Source organism: Mycteria americana, chromosome 6 (assembly GCF_035582795.1).
Source record: "Mycteria americana isolate JAX WOST 10 ecotype Jacksonville Zoo and Gardens chromosome 6, USCA_MyAme_1.0, whole genome shotgun sequence".
NCBI lineage: Eukaryota > Metazoa > Chordata > Aves > Ciconiiformes > Ciconiidae > Mycteria > Mycteria americana.
Genome location: NC_134370.1, coordinates 10000050 through 10021393, shown reverse-complemented (window position 1 = coordinate 10021393; position 21344 = coordinate 10000050). Strand labels below are relative to the sequence as shown.

At 40.5% G+C, this 21344-nt stretch overlaps 1 protein-coding gene across 7 annotated transcripts in view; it reads right to left on the bottom strand.

Annotated features, from left to right (window-relative positions):
* The window catches only part of ABLIM1 (actin binding LIM protein 1), a 212664-nt gene that overhangs the window by 102964 nt on the left and 88356 nt on the right, over positions 1-21344 (bottom strand). For all 7 annotated transcript variants that reach the window (XM_075504483.1, XM_075504489.1, XM_075504482.1 and 4 more), the window contains exon 2: positions 11809-11943. In XM_075504483.1, coding sequence (XP_075360598.1) covers positions 11809-11943 — 135 coding nt within the window. The remainder of the gene's footprint in view (positions 1-11808; positions 11944-21344) is intronic.

Genomic DNA, 21344 nt, shown 5'->3' with positions numbered 1-21344 from the left:
AGACCATCTGCCCAGCACCGTTCATGCCACAAACAGCAGAGGCAATGAAGAGAAACCAGCTGTGATCACTACATACGTACAATAAATCCCAATAGTGTGATCTAGGCAATTGCTGTGATACAAATATCATGTCATCAAAGAAAAACGAATACCAAAATGATGACAGCTAATAGCAAACATCAAATTATGTTCTTTTGTTTTTTCCTATGCTGATGGGAAAAACAACTTCAAAAGAATTAATTAGTGGAGCCAATAGCGATGCACAAATCATACTTGAGAAGGCAAAAAGCAAGAGGTATTCTGTAAACATCCATCACATGGAAATAAGTCTACAGGAGAATAATATTTCCCCAAGAACCCTTCCTGCTCAATATGATGGAAGACATTCTGTTTTACGTGACCAGAACCCCTCTTCTGAAACAGGAGACACTGGGGTGCATTTCTATTCCCTGAGGTACCACAAGCATAATGACAAAAAAAAAAAAAGAGCATTTTTCTTTAAATAAAAAAAGAAAACCATTATCTTCATCAGCTCCTGGAGGAACTCACCCTTTTTCTCAGAGTCTGTATATCAAAGGATTTCATATTCTACACAGACCATCCTGCCTCTCTTGTGAATGGAATAAGCTGGAATACAGTCCTGCCTCCCACTGTATGGAAAACACAGACCCACAAGCTTTTTCTCACTTGAACTACTCTCTGGAGCTACTATTTTGCATCCTTGAAGCACAAAAAGATTGGAGATATCATCAGTGCTGCTGTCAGCTCTCAAAGCTACAGGGTCTGTGTATGCAAGCCTGGGCTATTACGACAAAAGGTAGCTGCTCAAGAGCAATCCAATTGCCTGTGATCTCCAAGGGCCTTGGATCATTCTTAAGCTGAGTCACTTCCGAGCTTTAAGTGAGATGATGAAAATGAAGAGATCAGATTTTTTCAAAGTGAATGGAAGTAGGATTTGATCCTACTGAGCATTATGTAGGATTTCCACAGGGTTATTGTCAGTGAGAGTTGAAAAACCAGGCCCTTAGTAAAATAACTCCATGTTGAGGTTAAGTAAAAATTGTTTCAACACTGAAGAAACAAAACCACACAAGCAGACTCTATGAGCATGGGCTCTCAGTTTGCAGAAGTGAAGGCTATTCATTAATAAAAGTCTAATGATCTGCTTTGTCACCGTGCATTAAATAAGGTGCAAATTCAATTTCCTGTTGGGGTTTTCTTTCTTTCTTGTATTTCTAAGCTACATAGAATAATGGTGCTGTTCTCATGCGGGGAAATATTCATACAACATTTATTTCTTAGGACATAATGGATTTCTTGTTTGAAGGCAGAAAGGAATTTGGCAATGGTTCAGTTTATCATCTCAATCTAAACAAATACACAGGAAAAATCTGTTGCTTTTTTTTGCCTAAGAGAGAGCTTAACAAATCCTGTATTGATAAAAAACGTTCTTATTAAAGTTTAAAGTTTCCACATTTCAAGTGAACTAAGTCTTTCTCTGCCTTTGTTTTATTCCTCTTATCAACAATTTTCTTGATGGCATAACCTCCAGTTCCTTACATCATTTAAAGAATGAATGTTACTTCAAAGTATCATGAGAAGACCACATCAGAACAGTAAATCTCAGAAGCCATGCTGCAGCACTACTATTGCAGAAAGATTACAGGGCACCATTAAGAAATTGCATACAGCTTTTTGCAAAAGCTGTAACAGAAGTCCTGATATCTCCAGTGATAGGAGTGCCACAGGGTTCTTTTGCCATACACTGATGAAAGATGCATTTTGATTCAGGCTATTTGGAACTGTGTCCAGCATTCCCAGTGGTTCTGGAATCTTTTTGCATTTCAACAGATTGACTTTAGAAACAGCCCTGGGAATTCAAAAGAGCATTATATACATGGAACAAATACAGGTGATGTTAAGATCTGCTTCGTTATCTAGTCACCAGCTGGAAGAAAGGTTTAGCAGCTAAAAAACCTCCTGAGCAAGAGATGAGACTGCATTTCTCCCCTCTTCGCCTAAATTGCTCTGGGATCCCCATGAGAAGCATCCTCCAGCCTCCAAGCCAGGCCCTTCTCCTCTTCCCTTGAAAAACCCTGACCCTCCGTTTCAAACATTCTGCCTGCATGACTACTGAGTGCCACTGTCTTTATAACGCAAGTAATTCTCAGTGGGGTACTTGAGTGAAACCCCTAAGCATTTAATGGAAGCATTCACTCACCTGAAACCACTAGTGATGACTGAGTTTCAGATGAGCTCAGAATTTTAACTTAATCAACTTCCCAATCAACGCCATGACACTGCCTTTAGTCCTACAAGGTCAGCGTTCTTTGGTTTTCTTCTTAACACTGGAGATTTAAACAATACTCCACAAGGGAAACTTTCCTGTCCGCAACTGACATGCATATATTTCAGTCTTTCCAGCAATCTAACAGACAATAGCTAGTACCTGAGCTCAACAGCAAGCAAACAACAGCCATATATAATGTAGCAACATGACAGCTTCCCAACTGAAATATCAGTTTTGTGCACCAGGATGGAAACAATGGCAAGAATCATTCAACCCTGTAAAACACCTTTCACATTAAACTAGGCACTAGGTGGAGATCAAAGTCATTTACGGGTCTGTGGGAAATGAACCTTGAAGAAAATGCAATTGGTGGAAAAATGTCAAAGTTTAGTGTGGGATAGCTTGGCTACAACTATCTAGATGAGAGAGATCTCTAAAAAGTTTATAAATATGCAAACCAAGGATGTAAGAATAGAACAAAACCAAATCTACCTCATTCATAGACTTATGAAACAAGCCAGGCAAATGAAGGATACACTGACAACAAACCCAAGCAACTTTTCATATGCTCATAAGGATGCTCTGCCCCACTCATCAAGCACCTGTAGAGCATCCTGCTGGCCCTCTACTTTCAAAGGGATCCCGTAGCTTGTTAAAATCTGACATGGCATCTGTCAGCATTCATCACTATCAGCCAAGTAGCATAATTAATTTCATTTCCTGTCAAATGTTTGGTCACTGAAAGAGACCTCAGGCCCAACTAAACTAAGATCAGGTTCAACCAATTGCCATTAATAGCATTGAATACCAAGAGCAAAACAAGGATCCACTTCAGAATGGGATGAAACTGCTTGGGATTTTTTTCCTGTCAACATCTAAAGCAAAAATTAACAATTCAGTGTTTTATATTAAAAAAACACCCAAATAAAATAGGACATTGCTATTGAAAACAAGTAGAAGAGCAGGAAAGGGTCAGAGGATGGGAGAACAGTGTGAGGTAGAATTATGGGTATAGTTTGAGCCCTAATGTGAAAGCCCACAGTCACCTCACCCACCGTGCCTCTTCAGCAGGGAGCAAGGAATCCTCAGGAATTCTTACAGAGACGGTTTTCCAGAAGTGTTGAGGATGACTGGTGGTTTTCACTGCTAAGGGGTTGGATATAGTTTAAAATCTGCTGCACCCCTGAAACAGCCCAATACCATCCCAAAGGCTACAGCCACTAATGAGACAGAGCTCTCCCTGCTGCTTTTGGTTTATGGGAGGGTTAGGGTCGTTTTGCAGGAAACCAGCCTATCTTACAGCAAACTTCCCAGGCCCTTACCTGAACCTGAAGTGAAATACCAATAGGAATCACTGCAAGAAAAAGAACAGGCTTCAAGATACAGCAGCTAAGATATGCAAATACAGAAATGGCAGTTACTCTCACACCTGCAACTGGGGCTTGCTTTCATATCAAGCTACCTGAATGCATGAATTCACATCTGAATCCCATTTCCTGTCATGGGAGAAATTTTAACCTCCGTTAGCTTCCCAGGAACAGCAGAATCTCATTGCTCCCTGGATTTTCTAAACTGTTCAAAGCTGATTTGCTGCCCTTAAATATGTTCTCGCTGTCCCTCATTAGGTCTCCCTGTGCACGCAGATAACAGTGTGCCCCCCTTTTTGCTTTTTCATTTGATTTGTGTACTAATCTCTTCAGCAACAAGTACTTCTCTTTCATTTTCACCCTTAAAAATCTGAACTTACTCTTCCTCATTCCCGTTCATGGGACTTTCTACCATGGGTAAAGGATGCAGAGTTGTAATCCTTCAAGATCTTGAGTCAGATCCCCAAAGTCCTGATCATCCAAACCAGGACATTGTAACATTTCTGTCCTTTTTATTTGTATTCTGCTGTTAGAGCATTTCAGGTTCATATTTTCCAATGTTTTATATTTTAATGACTAGAAATGCCCTTTTCTTTAAATGAAAGCCGAGACAGGTTTAGGAAAAAAATGAAAATACAAACACTCTTGAGAAAAATGAAAAGATTTAATAATGTTAAAGGTGGTTTCAATAACCAAGCTGAAAAGGGGAGTTCACAAGCTGGCAAGCAGAACCATGGTGTATTGAAAGAGAATTACAAGCCTGGAGAGCTTTTAGATAGGGAAGGCTCTTTGGTTCAGTGATTCAGAGCTTTGAGGGACCTTGTATAATTTCCCCATGCTCAGGAAGGAGCACATTCTATCCACCAGTTACATTATCGTGTCCACAGATCAGTCTCTGTTTCAGAAGTACTTCTGGAAATGCAGAGATCTTTTCAAACACTGCACTGGATATCTACTACAAGAACGGCCTCATATTTAAACTTTCCATCCACTGACACCGAACTATTAATAGCACTAACTACCCAGCAGCCAGTCTGCAGCCTCCTCCCGCCGCCACTGAAGGAATCTGATGACAGATCAAAGGTCAAAGAACTAATGATTTAAAACACATTCCAGCCTGTTGATACAGTGTCTGCTTACATGACCCTAACTTCTTCCCAGTCCTTCAAGGAAGGAAGATCCAGTTCAAAGTCAAAGATTACAGAGCATCCCAAAATCTAAACTTAGGAACCCTCCCCCTTCCCCGTGAAGGTCACTGAACTACAGGTGATGCAGCCTTGCAAAAGTTATCACATAAAACAAACAGACCCAAGCCTGGAACCTAAACATACCACAAAGGATTCTGGAAGTACATATTGATGTGGGCTTTCCTAAATAAGCTTGAAAGACATCTAACTCAAAAGAGAAAAATTAGCACATTTGTTCCATAATTAAGAAACTGCTTTATGCTGATTTATAACAATGTTTTAATAGAAGTTAGAAGTTTCTTCTCTGTGGGATACTCTGGGTTTGTGGAATGCTTCCTGTATGCCAAGACTTGGCTTTGCCTTATAATTAGCAAGAACATTAGCTGGTAATTGCCTTTTGATATCTGATATTGCTACAGCATGTAAAACATTCATACACAGTGAAACATTTCCACCTGGCATAACCTAATCAAATTACAGACATTTATGCCACATAGTGAGGACTAGAAAACTTTAGGACACCATCCATATTCTCATGGCAGGATTGCTTATTTATGAGATTATTATTTTTTTTTTAGGCTACCATATGGAAGCTAACTATGTTTTCCAATTTATATTTGACATCAAGAACAGGGACACTGTCTGCTATTTTAAATACTCCTACCACAAATACTATATTACCTTGTTAAGATAATGTAACCTATCTCTAGGTGTACCAAACTCCAGCTATGTAAACTTTTACATTGTTACTATGAAAGTTTAAAGCTTGTTCTGTTAAGCAATACACAGTATTGAAATCAGCATTTCCCTCTAACCCAGAAGATGAATCACAGGCTTAATAATAAAGTCTTATTATAGCAATTTTGCTAGCCTCAAAGTTTCCTCTCCTAGTACATGCAATAGGGTAAAATGAACTATAATCAACTGACAATGATAGAAAATTATCATTTGTATCAGATCACAATTTAAATTGAGATATTAAAATCTCTGCTCATGCACATTGTAATTTAGGGCCTGATCCCACACACATTTACATATGTAACAGACATTGCAGTGAAGAGTCTTCGTTCTTCCAGAAAAGTTATTCATGTACATAGGTGCTTTACAAGAAAACCTTTTTACTTCTTTATAAGCTATTAATTCATTCTTGTTAATGTTAATGCTTATTAAAGACAAAAAGTAAAACAATGGGGTCTCCAGCTCAGCCTGTTCTTCCTCCAACTGCCTGATCTAACCCTCCCTCCTCAGCCTGCTGCTTCCATTGCCTGGTAACCATTAATGATTTGGTACGGTAAGAGTAGTGTCCTCCTGCTAAAATAGAAATTCCAACTTATTTATTACAACTGGAGATAATGCAGAATCCAATTTAACTTGCATTTGTAACACACAACAGTGTAATTCCTTAGCAAGGTAAGTGACTTTGTTATAAAACAGCCAAAGACAACTGCTCTGAATAGTGCTCCTGGAGCAGCACTCCTAAATGTCTCTTATCCTTCCCCTGTCCATCATTCCCCTGTTAACTCCAGCTCCGAGTCAGCTGTTGACTGCCTCAGATTCTTTGCCTATCAGGAGGCCAGCAGAGCTCACCTTCTGGGAGACAGGCCACACCATTTTCAGCTCTTTGTTTTTTTATCAGCTCTTATCAGGAGCCACAAATAGAACTAGCCAGCCTTGCCAGGCAGATAGGACAAACAGGCTGTATACACTTGGTTCTCAACAGGCAGGGAGTAACAGCTAGCTGCATCTTATCGTGGGGGTATGGGAACACGTCAATCGGTGGAGGTTTTACTTGTCACCTTTGTCAGGAAGCTGTTACTCTGTTCTGAGAAAGATTCCAGAGATGGACAGAGCACCAAGCTACAGGGGAAGACGACTGTCTGATGACAGGTCCTGAGCTGGCTGATGCAGCATGGAGGCTTAAGTCACCGTGCTCCTGCAGTGCGGCAACCACCACTGACATGCATGCCAAGCAATCACAGAGTGCTTATGCGTCTCTGACATTACCTAGGGAAGCAGGATTATGATCATATCAAATGCACTTAATGGTATGATGTAAACACAAAGCTGAGAGCATGGAACAGGTTCATACTGAAACCCTGCTACCATACAACTAGCATGACAGCTTTATGAGGAAATGGATTTTTTCCACATCTTCACTAGCCTGTCAGACTACGCCTATGGGTAAAAGTTTAAACATTTTCAGCAGGTATGACAGCAGTCGGACAAGTATGCACTTGTTCTAGTCTTTCACACTGTAGATGTATGAGTTGAAGTCTCAAGAGCAAACTTCAGTATACAGAAAGGAGAAAGCTGCATCTACAGGTGGCTTGGTTGTCTGATACGTTCTGGTCCCAGTATCAAGAGCTGCTTCCTCTGGCTAACAACATACTGTATAAGCCGAGGGGGTCTAACTCCACCTGCTGTAGAGTTGCAGTCATGTCAAATTAAAAGCCCATTAGACTAAGAGGAAAAAAATGCTTACTTGAACAGCTGTGTCCCACTTGTATGAACTATATGGTCAGACAACATGCAATATAAGTAAATAACTATATGGTTTAAACAAAAAGTACATTCACTTAAATATGAGAGACCAACAATAAACAAGCACTGCAGCTCAGGTATGAGATTCAAAACAGGATGTGGAGCAACTGCCCATACACACCCCTTTCCTTTCTCTCAGTGAAAGACAAACGAACACAAAAAAGATGATACTTACTTACTGGCAAACCCAACTAATAAGGCACAGACTGAATGAACAGCAAGAGAAAAGTCTCTAAGATTCAGAACTGGCGCTCTCAGTTCAAACTGGGATGTGCAGATACTACAAACAGGCAGAAGCCACACTGTCACTCTCCTCTCCTGTACAGTAAGTGAACACATGCAACCAGTCACCTTCCACAAACTCAAAGCTTCCTTAACAAGCTAATGATAAAAATCATAGTTTCATTTCCATCAGAGACAGGTATTTCTATAGCTCTCCTTTCTCTGGTGATCTTCCTGCAAGCAGTCATGAGGTCTCAATAATATTACAGAACATTAAACTGTCATCAGCTTGGAAATATCTCCATAAACAGAAGCCACAATGAGTTTAGATATTGCCCAGGGCAGGGGGGGAGGGGAAGTATCCTAGTAATCCCAGCCTTGCAACAGAATAGTCAAAGCACAAAAGTAGCATATGAGTAAGTAACTAAAAAACAAGTGAAAGAAGAAATTGGACCCCTCAAAAATAGCAAGATTAATCTGTGCATTCAGCGGGAGAACAATTCTAGGGCCCTGTTCCATCTGCCCCTTGCTTTATCAGGAGGTCCTAGCACGCTGTTTGCTGCCTGGCCTGAATTACCATTCTCCTTCACGACTCAAAGGGTCTTAGCTGGTCTGCTGCTGGAAATACCCTAATCCAGTGTCTTCTGTAAATTGAGACCACTACTCACTATGGGCAGAAACCATAAAAGAAACAATTTGTTGCTGTGTCTTAACTGCTTAGGGATTATATAACATCAAGTACTGCTTGAAATACAGCAACTGTAATACAGAAAGACCTATGCATTACCCCAAGCGTTTCAGGAATACTGCAGATAGTGCTCCTCCCTGCCTTCCATGATGGGCTGATACCATTCCAGTTTGACACAGATGAAAGACATCAATATCCAGGAGAAAGTTAAATATTTTTTGAGCTATCTAGCTGTATTTAACTAAAAACCACAGGTAACACAAACACAGAATTTCTTAGATTCTAGCCATTTATTTTTCAGCACACAAATAACTCAACTGACTTCTTAAAAAAACATTTAGTAACATAGGAAAACAAATATTTCTAATTTCTGCTATAGCCCATCTATTTAGGAAGCAGAAGGACAGAGTTATAGCAATCACACTACTATACTATTCCACCCACATTTGGAACATGAAAAATATAACTGAAACTCAGGGACTGGGCTTGATGCGCTTTTCAAAGTCTGGATCTGCAGTATACGTGCTAGATATGGACTTTCAGAAAAGATAACTTAGGTTTTAAAGAAGCAAAAAACTCCATAGTATAGATTCCACTACTCTGCTTTAGTTACTCAGTTACTCTGATTTACTCCAGCACCTTTCTCCATGTTTGCCACCAGCTCCGCCACGTTTGTCTCAGGCCTGAAGCCCTTTCACCGTATCTATCCTACGCTGCGCTAGGACTGAATGTGGCAGATGCTGGTTGTACAGGAGCAACCCTTCCCTTATTTCACATGGGCCTATACATTTCTCCATATTCTCACCCTCCATCCTACGTACTGCAGTGAGAGAGTTACTTAATTCAGTCAACTCTGTATTGTTGCCCATTAAACAGAAACTGTATGAAGGAGTCAGGACTGCCTCCTGCTTCAGAACACCCATTTTCAAAGGCGATGACTTCACAAAGAGTAGTTTTACAATTATTTAATGCTTCATTAAACCTCTCTTTTGTAAAAAAACACAGTGAGTCCCTGTCGTGGTCACAGCGGTCTTGGCGGCATGAGCAGGAGCTGCTGAGAGCCCCTCAGGTCCTCACTCTGAGGAGCGGGCAGGCTCTCCCCATTCCCAAGGCAGCTCCACAACCCAAAGCCTTAGAACCCCTCTGCAGAACTGGGGCTGGCAGGAGGCCTCTCCGGATGGGAGACAAAGCTCTGCAGTAACCCAGCTGCCTGCCATGCAGCTTCCTTACAGCTTTTAGGCAAATATAAGTACAAATACAGAAATATAGAGATAGTTATATCTGAAGGTTAGGTTCAGAGTGGAGGCCAAGTGAGGGGCAGGCCCAGAGAGTGGGGGAGGCTCATACAGTGGAGGTCCATAAGATTACGAGGCCCAGGCCAAAAAGATGGGGGAGGCACAGAAAATGGTGGCCTGGAGGCAGAGAGAATGGTGGCCCACAGAGGGGGAGGCCCAGTGAGAGGGGAGAGACTCATACAGTGGAAGACCAAGGAGTGTGTGTGTGGGAGGCCCATTGGGGAGGGGAGGGGGGGAAGCAGAGCCCAAAAAGAGCAGGAGGCCTGAAAGTATTGGAAGACAATAAAAATGGGAAGCTCACACAGCGGAGGCTTGTAGAGAGTCGGGATGGCCCAAAATTATTGGAGGTCCCCCAAAAAACTGGGAGGCCCAGAGACTCAAAGCCCTCAAAGGCTGAGAACAAGTGAGTGAACGAAGCCCAGGGAGAGCGGAAGGCTGACAAGTGGAGCCCTCAGGTGAATGAGGCTCCAAAAAAGTGGAGGCCTCCATAAAAGTGGGAGTTCCAGAAAATGCCAGCCCATGGAGGGGGAGGCCCAGAGAGTCAGGGAGCCCCAAAAGCATGGGAGACAAAGTGAGGGGGAGCCAAAAAGGGAGGGAGGCTCACACAGGGAGGCCTGAAGCAGTGGGAGGCTCAGAGGATAAGTTCCCATGGAGGTGGAGACCTAGAGAGTCAGGGAGGGCCACAGGGAGTGGGAGGCCCAAAGGAGAGTCAGGCAGGCACAAAGGAGTGGGATGCCCAGAGAATCCCAGCCCGTGGGAGGGGAGGCCCAGAGAGTGGAGACCCAGTGAGAGGCAGAGGCCCACACAGAGAAAGAGGAGGCCCAGCCCCACAGACTGATGGCCCAGCAAAACAGAGGCCCCCAGCAAGTGTGTGTGCATATACGTATATACTTATACACACAAGTATGTATAGATATGCACATGTATGTGGGGTGTGTGTAGGTATGCATACTGCTATTTCTTGAACTTAGACAAAAGAAAAGCAAGTAAAGAAAATTTTTTCGGCCATTCATCTTAAAAGCTCCAGCTCAGCTTTTTCCAAGGGCCAGGGTGTCAGAACGGCTGCTAGAGACATCTCGTGTCTCCTGCTCCTTTCCATTCTGTAACGATCCTCTGCACTGCTCACTGAAGGCACCTCTCCTAAAATGCTCCCCCTCGTCCCAGCACACACCTCTCAGTGACTGCCCTGAATGTTTCTCTTGAATGCCATATCCATCAGGATTTTTTGGTGGGGTTTTCTGAATGCAGGTACTCACTGTCAGCAATCGATTCAATTAAAAGGAGCTTAACTTTCATAACTACCTCTAATGAAAGGCAGTGGTTGCTATTAACAGTTTAAAAAAATCCAGATTTATCCAAATCCTTGAAAAAGCACTTAGAACAAAAACTACAAAAAGACAGAATTTTCTTAAGTATTCTTATGCCATATTCCTTTTCACCACATCACACTATACAATCTAAACATACACACGCCCCGTACATGGCAATAACAGGAAATACATACAGCACAACATTTGAAACCAACTCAACTATTTACACCGGATTTCTGAGTGGCTGCTAGGGCTATACTTTCTCTTCCTATGTTTTGTGACTCTCCATAAAGCACTTAATCTTGGATGTTTAGTGTTGTTCCATTGTTTCCCAAATAAACAGAAAAGAAATTCACCAAAGCAGCCAGAGTCTAATTATGGCCCAATTCACTATTTGGGAAATACGTGAAACTGACTGTCTACATAGAACTGTATGAAGCAAATAAAATTGAAAATAATATTAAAGAGAGCGAAGGGTTTTTTTTCATCTCTTTCAGGTATAAATATCTATTGCGTAGTTCGCATCCAGTGAACAGCAGAAAAGAAAAAGAATGAACACATAAGTATTCAGAGCAGAATGGGCTATTTTGAGTCTTCTAGTGGTGGCTAATTTATCACTCTCTGCCCCAATCAAATGTCTCATATAATCTCTTTTTTCAATTAAATTGTAGATGTTTGCATATTTGAATTTGTTCTGTGTGGTGCCGATTGCCTTGCTGCTTTTACAGGTGCAATTCAGCCATTTCACCCCTCATTCTTTACCTCCCCCACCCACAAATCCTTCAGATACTAAGCAACGCGAATATCCTGTAACTGGCTGATCACAGGAAGCGTGACCTCTCATCACTGGTTCAAGGTATATTTGCACAAACTGACTCATTTCTAACAGATGAATATCCAGGTCTTACCTTTGCAGGTGAAGCATTTGATGTGAAAGTGTCTGGCCTGAACACGGAGTACTTCACCTTTACATGGCTCCCCACATTTATGGCAGTGGATGACCGGCTTTTCAGAGGGGTGGTGAGGCTCCTGAGGATGGGCCACTGTAAAGCAAAAAAATATGATTTAAACCCAGACAAAAAGAATATTTTCTCCTGTACATAAATCTGTGTTCTCAGACACTTTTCATCATGACACAAACGCATCTGTTCACATTTTACGCTCATCTAAAAAATCACCACCATTTTTTTTAAATACAGACTTTTCATAAACCAGTCGTTTAAGCCATTCACATCAACTACTACCTCTTTCCACTGAGGCTGCCATGGAAAGACAAGGAAAAATTCCCTCCTCAGTTTCAGTGCCACAAAGTGTTTCAGACTGCCTCAGCTTTTCTTTCCAAGAACATGAGTGTGTGTAAACCATTCAATAAGCACACAAGGCAACAAGAACTGGGCTATTTTAATCCAAGAAAGAATACAATCCAAGGAAAAAGAATTAAAAGAAAGCAATTCCAAATCATGTTTTGGGAAACCAGATGAACCAGGTAGCCTGACTTTGTATGTAAATGACTATATTAAATATAAACTACAAACATCTCCATTTTGCTGCAGCACACACCTAACACAGGGAAAACACATCTGAAGAGAAAATAAGCCAATGTTATTTGTTTCTACTCCCATTAATTCTAGGAGAAACGACTCTCTGTGTGCAAGTTAGAGATATTATGAGTAGACAGAAATGACCAAATCATCTGCAATGTAGTCAGGGAGATAAAATTCCAGGTACTGGTAATTGATCAGCTATCCCACAGCCCTGAGCAGAGCTTGGATAGTAACAGGAAAGGTTTGTGTCAGCTCTATTGTGTATTTCATTGTTGTAATAAAAGTTTTATTGCTCCACATTTGGATTCCGTAAAAAATGTTTAACGTTCTCTTCAGATGTGTCTTGTGGCAGCTTGGGGCCCTGACAGAAATGCATGGGTGTAAACTAGAGCGAGATTGAGTCTCAACTGTACTATCTGAAGTGGAAAGTATTACCCAGAACGTTCCCAAACAAAACTATGTTCCTTCAAATCTCCCTCCCACATCCCATTCTAGCAGCAGAAAGTTGTCCTCCTTGTAATATTGTTCTCAAACTAGTGATGCTCATCAGAGCATTTCTGAGAAAACATATGGCCCCCATCTTCCTACCATTCCTGTGCTGCTTTTCCTGGCCTGCAAAGGACTGAGTGCTGATACACCTACATCACTCCCACTGTCAGTGGGAATCATCTCCATTATTTTACCTCAGTGTATTCTGGAGTTCTCTTTTCCTTTCCTGATCAATTCCTGACATCTCCCCAGCCAGGATTATGCTTTTTTCCAGGTTACTGCTTATGCAGCAACATAGTAGATACCTTGCTCATATTTACTGCACCGGTTGGCTCCCCTTCCTCAATGAATTTCTAGAGGAAAAAGCCCGATTGCTTAATGAAGTCCTTCTATATTACTCTCCCTTATAAATGCCTTAGTGAAGAATGCTGCTATCATTCTGCATTTTATAGAGTAAATGCAAGACTAATCATAAAAAAGCCTAATATGTGATCAGGGGGGTAACAGCATCAAGAATAGAGGATAACAAATATTCCAAGCAATAATTTCTGCTCTAAGTCCAGCCAAATTAATATGGCAGCTGCTACTTTGTCCTTCTCCCTGCCACCCCCTTCCCAATCTTCACAGAAAATGACTAAATTCTTCTACTCAAGCTCGAAGTTTTTAATACCTCCTCCTCTGGTAGCCAGATTTCAACTATTTCCCTTAGGCAGTTATTCAGTCCATACTGGTGAACAGAAAGCAGCTGGCCATGCCAACCAATATTTCAATTAGCAGCTCCATTTAAATAAAAGCCCTGTAAATGCCTTGCCTTGAGTGAACCTCATCTAATAGTCTGCAATGCAATACTATTTCTGGAGTGGAAGTTATTATTCTTCCAAACAAGACTACTAACTATTAACTTGTAACCAAGGAAACACACAGTTTATGCAACGAGAAAGAAAGAAAATAAGAGACAAACATAGAGACAACTGCTAGTAAACTAAATTATTATGAGGAAAATTCCCTCTCAGATTCAGACAGCCTGAGATGGGCCTGATGCCAACTGAAGAAAAGGTAACAGCATGTTTAAAGTTGCTCAAATGAGGAACTGTATCAAGGATTTGGGCAAATGCCTCGTAGGACTTAAATGCTGCAGTGTGAAATCTGTACCTGCAACATTCTGCTCTCTCAAACTCACATGTGGAGGACACCCTAACGTATTCTGCATGCCAGCATCCAAATCTTCTGGTATTGATCTGAAAGACAAGTTTTTGCTCTTTACTAGAGAGTAAATAAATGTTTTCAAGACTGGCCTAACAATGCAACTTCTTTCTAGTTCTGCTTTACAGCCACTTAAATTAATACAAATACTGCTAGTTGCTATTTCCAGACTGAACTCTTAAGTGAAGCTAATTATGGCGCTTGTCTTACTGGCCTCAATTTGGCATTGCAGGTCAAGATTGAGTAATTGACTTCTGTTCTCCTGCAAGGAATTGCTTGCAAGCTTTTTCCTTTGGATATATGCAATACACACAAGGCTTCTCAGTGGCAGAGGTGACCCTTTACAGTCCCCAGTGAGGACAGAACAGGGAATTAAAGAAAAAGAAAGAGAAATACCTTTACAAGCAGCTTATTTAAATGTTTCTGACTGAAGTCCAGCCAGCTTACTGGACATGTAAATTGTGAGCTGCTTTGGGTCTGACAGCCCTGAGCTAGGAGCTAGGCTCATCTCCTTACAGGCATTTCACATCTTGACACAGTAAGTATTTCAGGCTCTGCCTGCACCAACCCTCCCCACATCAACTGCATGCTAGAGGATATATCCTCAGGCACATCGTGCACCAGCAGCAAGGGTGCAATAAGGCAACTCTATATCATGACTAAGACAATAACAGACTCCAGCCAGTATAATTAGTGACAGGACATTAATTTAGGATCTGGATAAACCCAGGTTCCAACCCCTGCTCCACAACAGATATCTGGGCTCTTTGGATGGCATGCCATTAACTCTAAAGGACTAAAGTGAAGACAGTGAAGTTCAGCCAAGTCTCTGAGCCTGTAACCTATCAGCTTAAAATTAGGTTATCTGAATGTTTTAGTTCCTCTGTGTCTTGAGTGTCCTTCACTGTAAACCAGGTATAACAGCACTGTTAGCCTTACCCTACTGTGAGAATAAATACAGAGGACAAGGTTCCCTGGCAACTGGATGGAAAGAGTCACATAAGCACCTAAGACAGTTAAGTCAGTCCTGATGGTCACACATGCCACATCTGCCATATTTCTGGAAGAAGCATTCATTGGGAAGTGCATGAGTGGACGAACACTAACTTGAGGAGCTGCGTTGCCTTTAATGAAGTTTCAAATCCAAACATATTAACACCACGACTATCTTCCAAATCAAAAGAACATAAATTAACAACTTTCTGAGGGAGAGATGCTACCAGAGCAACACATTCTTGGTTCAGTACTGGGGGTCACAATTGTCTTCATATCATAAAGTGCATACTTACTGCATGGGTAGTGCAATAAAAACACAAGTCAAGTATTTACCAGTTCCAGTATACTGGTGTGAACTGATACTTGTCTACATACAAATCATGTCAGATTCAGTCAAGGTATGATTTTATGTCAGTTTAGCCCACCCAGTATAACAAGGTGCATGGATCTTCTTGTGTACGATTAAACACAATGCTCACATCAGCAAGGTGCAGACACCTACTCACACAATGGATCTAGTCTCAAACAAATGTCATTCCATCAAAAGTACCTAGGCTACTAAGAGAACTGTTTTTTAAACTGGCTATAGTTAAACCAGTGCAGTGTCTACACTTGAACAAAGGGATGCTGGAAGCAGGCATACAGATCAAACAGGTGCAACAATTTCTTTGAATGGTCTTATTTTTATTCCTTCAGCACTTTTCAAGATTAACTATGAAAGCTACAGTACCTGTAGAAGTCTAAGTCGTCACAGTCTTTACAATCTTACAGAGACTAATTACAAGAGATCATCAATAACCAGAGTTTCAGGTTGCTTTATAAGAGTTTTAACTTCCAATGCTGCTGGGCACTGCCTGGAGACATTTTTTTTTCTTTATTAATGAACATACATGAGATATGTAAAGGTGAGCCATGTAAAGATGTGTAACATGAGATATACACAGAAGAACTTTTCAAGACAGGCTAGGTTGAGACTTCTACGCTTGCTTACAAGCCCAGCTTAAATTAATAATTAATGCTTTCTTAAGCTCATTTGGGTTTCCAAAAAAACCAAATCGTTGTCCCATTGAATATCCAATTTACCCAGAGTAACATGTACACTGACTGGGACAACTGGGAAGTCTGGATTACATTGTTTAATTCAAGGGGGGGGGGGGGGGGGGGGGGGGGGGGGGCCAGAAAATAAGAAAAAAAAAAAATCAATAGCACCTTCTTCTGTGAGGAAGACAGTCTTTGTCATTGGACTATTGCTTTGTGCTAACGTTACTCCATAGACATATCACCATGATTTTTGTCATTCCTTACGTTCCGTTGTGAATCATGCAATGTTGATTTCATTACATTTTGCAACTGCACTATACTGATGTAAATTCAAAGCAACTCTAGCAGCTTGAGAGTACTCATTACTGCATTTTATCAAAACATCTCAAAATAATCCCAGATCTGCAAAGAAAAAGAAACAATTAAAAAGAAAGAGAGATAGAAAAGACCAATAACAACCCAATGTTCATATGAGAAACCTAAGGCACTTTCTGAGCAAAATGAAGGAATTAATTTGCCGTGCAAAGTTTAAAACTGTCCTGTCAGTCCTTCTTTAAGTAGAGCAGATCATTGTATAAAGGTTTAATAGCAATTACACGGTTTGCTGCATCAGCCAGAAAAAGGACTTTGGTACTCATACCAAACCCTACCGAAATGGAAATTACAGCAACTACCTGCAGAGTAACAGTTGTTGAATAAAAGAAAACAAGGAAAATAAATACTGCAGCCTCCCTTATTGATGATTCTCTCCCTGAACGCAGAACTGTTAGGAAACCAAAGACTCAAGCTAAGTGACTCTTAGCTGCAGATTCCTGCTGGCAAGACTCCACGTCTCTGCTGCAAGCCACAGAATACTTCAGCTTTTTATTGGAAGTCAGAAAGAAGCTTCTGGGAAACGCCTTACTATGCATATGCTGCAAAGCAGAGTTCACCGCAGAATAGGCTGGGTTCAGTTCTGCTCTAAATTGAAGTAAAAAGCAGCTTCCTCTAAATTTAAACAGGAGGAGGATATGGGCTATTGTTCTTTTTTAAAAGTGAATTTTTGTAGTTTTCACATTTGCATGCCTAGCTTTCACAAATAAACTTGGAGTTATGCTCAGTCAACTCTAACCATGTTGTAGCAGGTGTAACTTCAAACTTTGTGCTAGGATACACAATTTCTATGACTTCTAGCTCCACAAGCTCTCATAGCACTGAGAACATGCTGTGTCCATAGGCAAGAGGACTCTCAGGATTTCACAGCTGTGTCCTTTATATCTTAAAGAGTGGCCTAATACAGACAGCACACTCTGAAATGCTAACTTTCAATTGGCTACTGTGTTTTTTTGGCTGAAAACTAAACTATTAAGAAGGAAAAATAAAGCAAAAATTTAATGGCATGGAATTATTGTATGTTTTTTTGCTAGCCTGCTTTAAATTTCCTCACTCCTTTCTGCTTCCAGGAATGAAGGTAAGAGGACTGTGCTAGAGATTGCCAAGGCACTAAATGCAACCAAATCTTCCTACAGGCAACAGTGCTCCCTGCCTTCTGTCTCTGTAACACCTGATACGGCTTTGGAGACCATTTCTTAAATTAATTTACAGGATTTGAAGTTCAAAACTTGAAAGTTTTAAAATCAAGATTCCCTCAGTCTCTGATGCTGTCAAGTGGCTTTCCTGTAACTCCAGGTGGGCAGCCACTTGCTTGGGACAGGACAGAGGTAGGCAGGTAGGCACTGTGCACAGGATGACAAGCTGTGAAAAAAGCTGTTCTGGGATGAAAGGTGCTAGAGAGACACCAGAGAACCAAGTTCAAGAACCAGATCTGGCTTATCACTTCTTCTCTATACTCTCTTTGTAAAGAGAGGAGAAGTAATTTTCTCCCGGCCTTTGTGTTTCTCGCAGAGGTGAACGTCTGTAACCTCTGATTTGGAAAGCCTGTCTGTCTATAGCCTGTACGCTCTCTGAGCAATTCCTCTTTCGTAAAAGCCCAGCACAGTGGAGCCTTGAGGAATTACTGAAATAGCTATTAAAAAGAAGGGATGAAAAAGGCAGTGTCATTTTGTTTATCTGCAGAGACAGTTCTTGAATCTTAAATCTGTAAGAATCCTATCAGCTAAGGTGACCAAACAGTGACTGAGACTGAAATCAAACCTCCCAGCTGTCAGGGACTGATAAAGAAGTTACTGCAGTCACTAAACACAGGTATCAGACAGGGATCTTCAGGAATTCCGGGATATCCCGGAAAGAGGCACTCCCTTAAAGAGATACTAGTGAGCTGCATGCCTACACGTGTATCAAAAAGCCTAAGGCAAAATCCTAGACTGTAGCTTGCTCATACTATTGCCATTCAAATCATATCTGAAGAATCATCTTAAAACTCTCTCTTTAAATTTATCTGTATTACTCCTACAGTGTGCCAATTTGTCTATAAATTTTCACTGTCTACATATAACCAGAGTAGCTATTTTTAAAAAAGGCAGAAAAAAAATCTTAAAGTTGTAGTTATTTGCCGTAATTTTAAAATGTTTTCTGATATTTTCCATAAAAGTATTGTTATTTTCCCCCTTACAATTACCCTGCTGCTGGAAACAGCAGATGCAAACAGGACCACAGCAGCAATCAGAACACTGCAGGACAGTATCTCTTGTGGCACTGTAAAAGCTAGTGCCCTAATCATGGTGATACATAGTACGCACATACATGTGAGAGCATACTAGCTGGCCAACGCATTCATACTGACAGGACAAGGCACCAGCAGCTCTCCCCCATGTTAACTCACACTCCTTTTTATGGGGTGTTGGTGGGATGAAAGTCAAAGCTTAGCAAGTAGGACAGTGCAGGAAAGAAGGCTGGATCATGTGAGATAGCCACGTGAAGATGGATAGCATAGCCCATGTCTGTTCTGGTTTAGATCCAGAAAGAAGTACTATTAATCCCCCAGTCCTTTCTCTCTGGTCTTATTCTCTACTTGTTTAACAAAGAGAAGACCCAAGAAAAACTGACACTTCTCTTATGTATCCTATTCAGTTATCACCATGTGTGCTTCTCAGCCTTGGTTCTTCAGCTAGAATAAACGAAGTACAGCAGAGGTATCTATCCTCAAAATAGCATCTCATGGTCAGATGTAGGGCTGACTACAACATAGTAACGAACAGATTTGTTTCAATTCTCTCCACACATCCCCAAACCCCTTGGCAGGTACTGTAGCAACTAAAAGATTTTCACAAAACACTAAGCAGAGGACAAGGCAAACGTCCAGCCTAGAAATGAGTTGGATTGCTATCTTGAGAAATTGATTCTTTAAGAGGAAAAATAAACTATAAAGACATTACAAGTTTAACTGGTTAAACTAGGGTGATAGGTTAGGGTAGTTCATAAGAAAAGAATGGAGAAAATGTTGTAAGTAAAGATATCAAAATTAATTTGCATGAAAATAGGATGCAAAGATTTCAATACCAGAAATCAAATTTTAAAAACAAAAGATGAAACATATACTATTTTAAATGAGAAAGCCAGTATTTAAATACTTTCCTAAATATTTGTAAGCATGCATAACACATGGATAGAGCTGATGCAGCTAACAGAATGAAATAAAAAATTTAGAGTGACAAGTGTCAGGTAATAACCCAAAATATTAACAACTGTAACTTGAAATCAAAGTGAGAAGACTTCTATGTTATTTATAAACAAAAATAAAAAGCTTTGTGCCACATACATACATACATGTAAAAAGGCTAGTAAATAATGAGCTTTAAAATACAGCATGGAAAAAAAAAAATCACACTTGTTTCATAGTTTTAGCACACAACTGCAAACACGTTTATTTTCTCTGTATTTTGCCTGCTGTCTTCTATCCTTCTCCCATCCCTCTTCTGTTATCTAGAGCTTCGATACCACAATTAATTCCCCACAGAACAGCCTGCAAGATCAGAGCCTAAGGCCTCAGCCCTATAAAGATTTAAGCATATGTATGGTTCAGTATTAAAGGCAATATTTAACAGCAGCATCTGCTTGATCCTATCTGAAAAGTGATCACCTTCTACAACATACACAAATAGTCTGTGTGCTAGAATAAATCTGTGACTGTTCCATGATTAAAATAAATGTGCTTGATGGATCCAGTTTGCCATGCTTTTGATAGTGATTAAGAGATGAAGAAATTTGGTTGCACTTACTTAAAGGTTATAACCTTATCTGGACTCACTGAGGATTAGACCACAGATTCTGATATTCTATAGCTTTAGTGTACAATTTTCACAGTTTCTCAGTAACAAAGCATAAATCTGACTGGTTTTCAGTAGGCACTTATGCCTGACTACTTAGGCACCTTGGGATATTCTACTCTTGCTTCTAACCCACCAGGAGCCTGAGCACTTTCTCAGTTTGTCAGGTACAAACACACCTTATTGCTAACTCAGCTCTACAGTCCAGTTAAACTGTAGCAGTATTATTGATGCTTTTGTACTGACATTTAGAAGAATCTGTCATTCTCTAAAACAGCAGCAGTACTATCCTTCATTTGCTGAACAACAACAACTTTCACCACGTCTGTCCATACGTGTTTGCCTTTGGTCACTTGGTAGGTGAACAAGAGCATATTCTATAGCATCACTTATACTGCAGAAACAAAGTGACTTCACAAAATTATTCCATTTATATTTGTTACATGACATATCTTATATGACAATTACTGTTTAAGAAAAATTATAATCCTTTCAAAGAGTCATCATGAACAGCTTGTTAACTGAGTATGATCAGGAGTTGTTCTAAGCTCCAACAGGAAAAGCAATAGGCAGTTTTAAAACTATTTTCAGTAATGAAAAAGCACTAACCTTGCAATGAAGTATGCAACAAGCTAAGACGTGCTGTGAAACAGATGATGTTGAAACAAATGTTGACTAAGCTAAGCCAGTCTTTGAATCAAAAACTGCATTACTCAACATGATTGTTAACAGATGGATTACTGATTAGTGGTTAGCAAACCAAAGGGAAGAAGCATAAAGTGAATTTAGTCTGCCATATTTCTACATTAGTACAGAGTAATTTTTCACAAAAGAGATCATGATACAAATTGGGTGATAAAAAGATAGTGAACCCAGGCTGTCTTATCTAATGTTCTGAGAACACCCTTATTGATCTTCCTCACACCCACAGAAATTCTCTGCATTTACTTACACAACCGACTTACT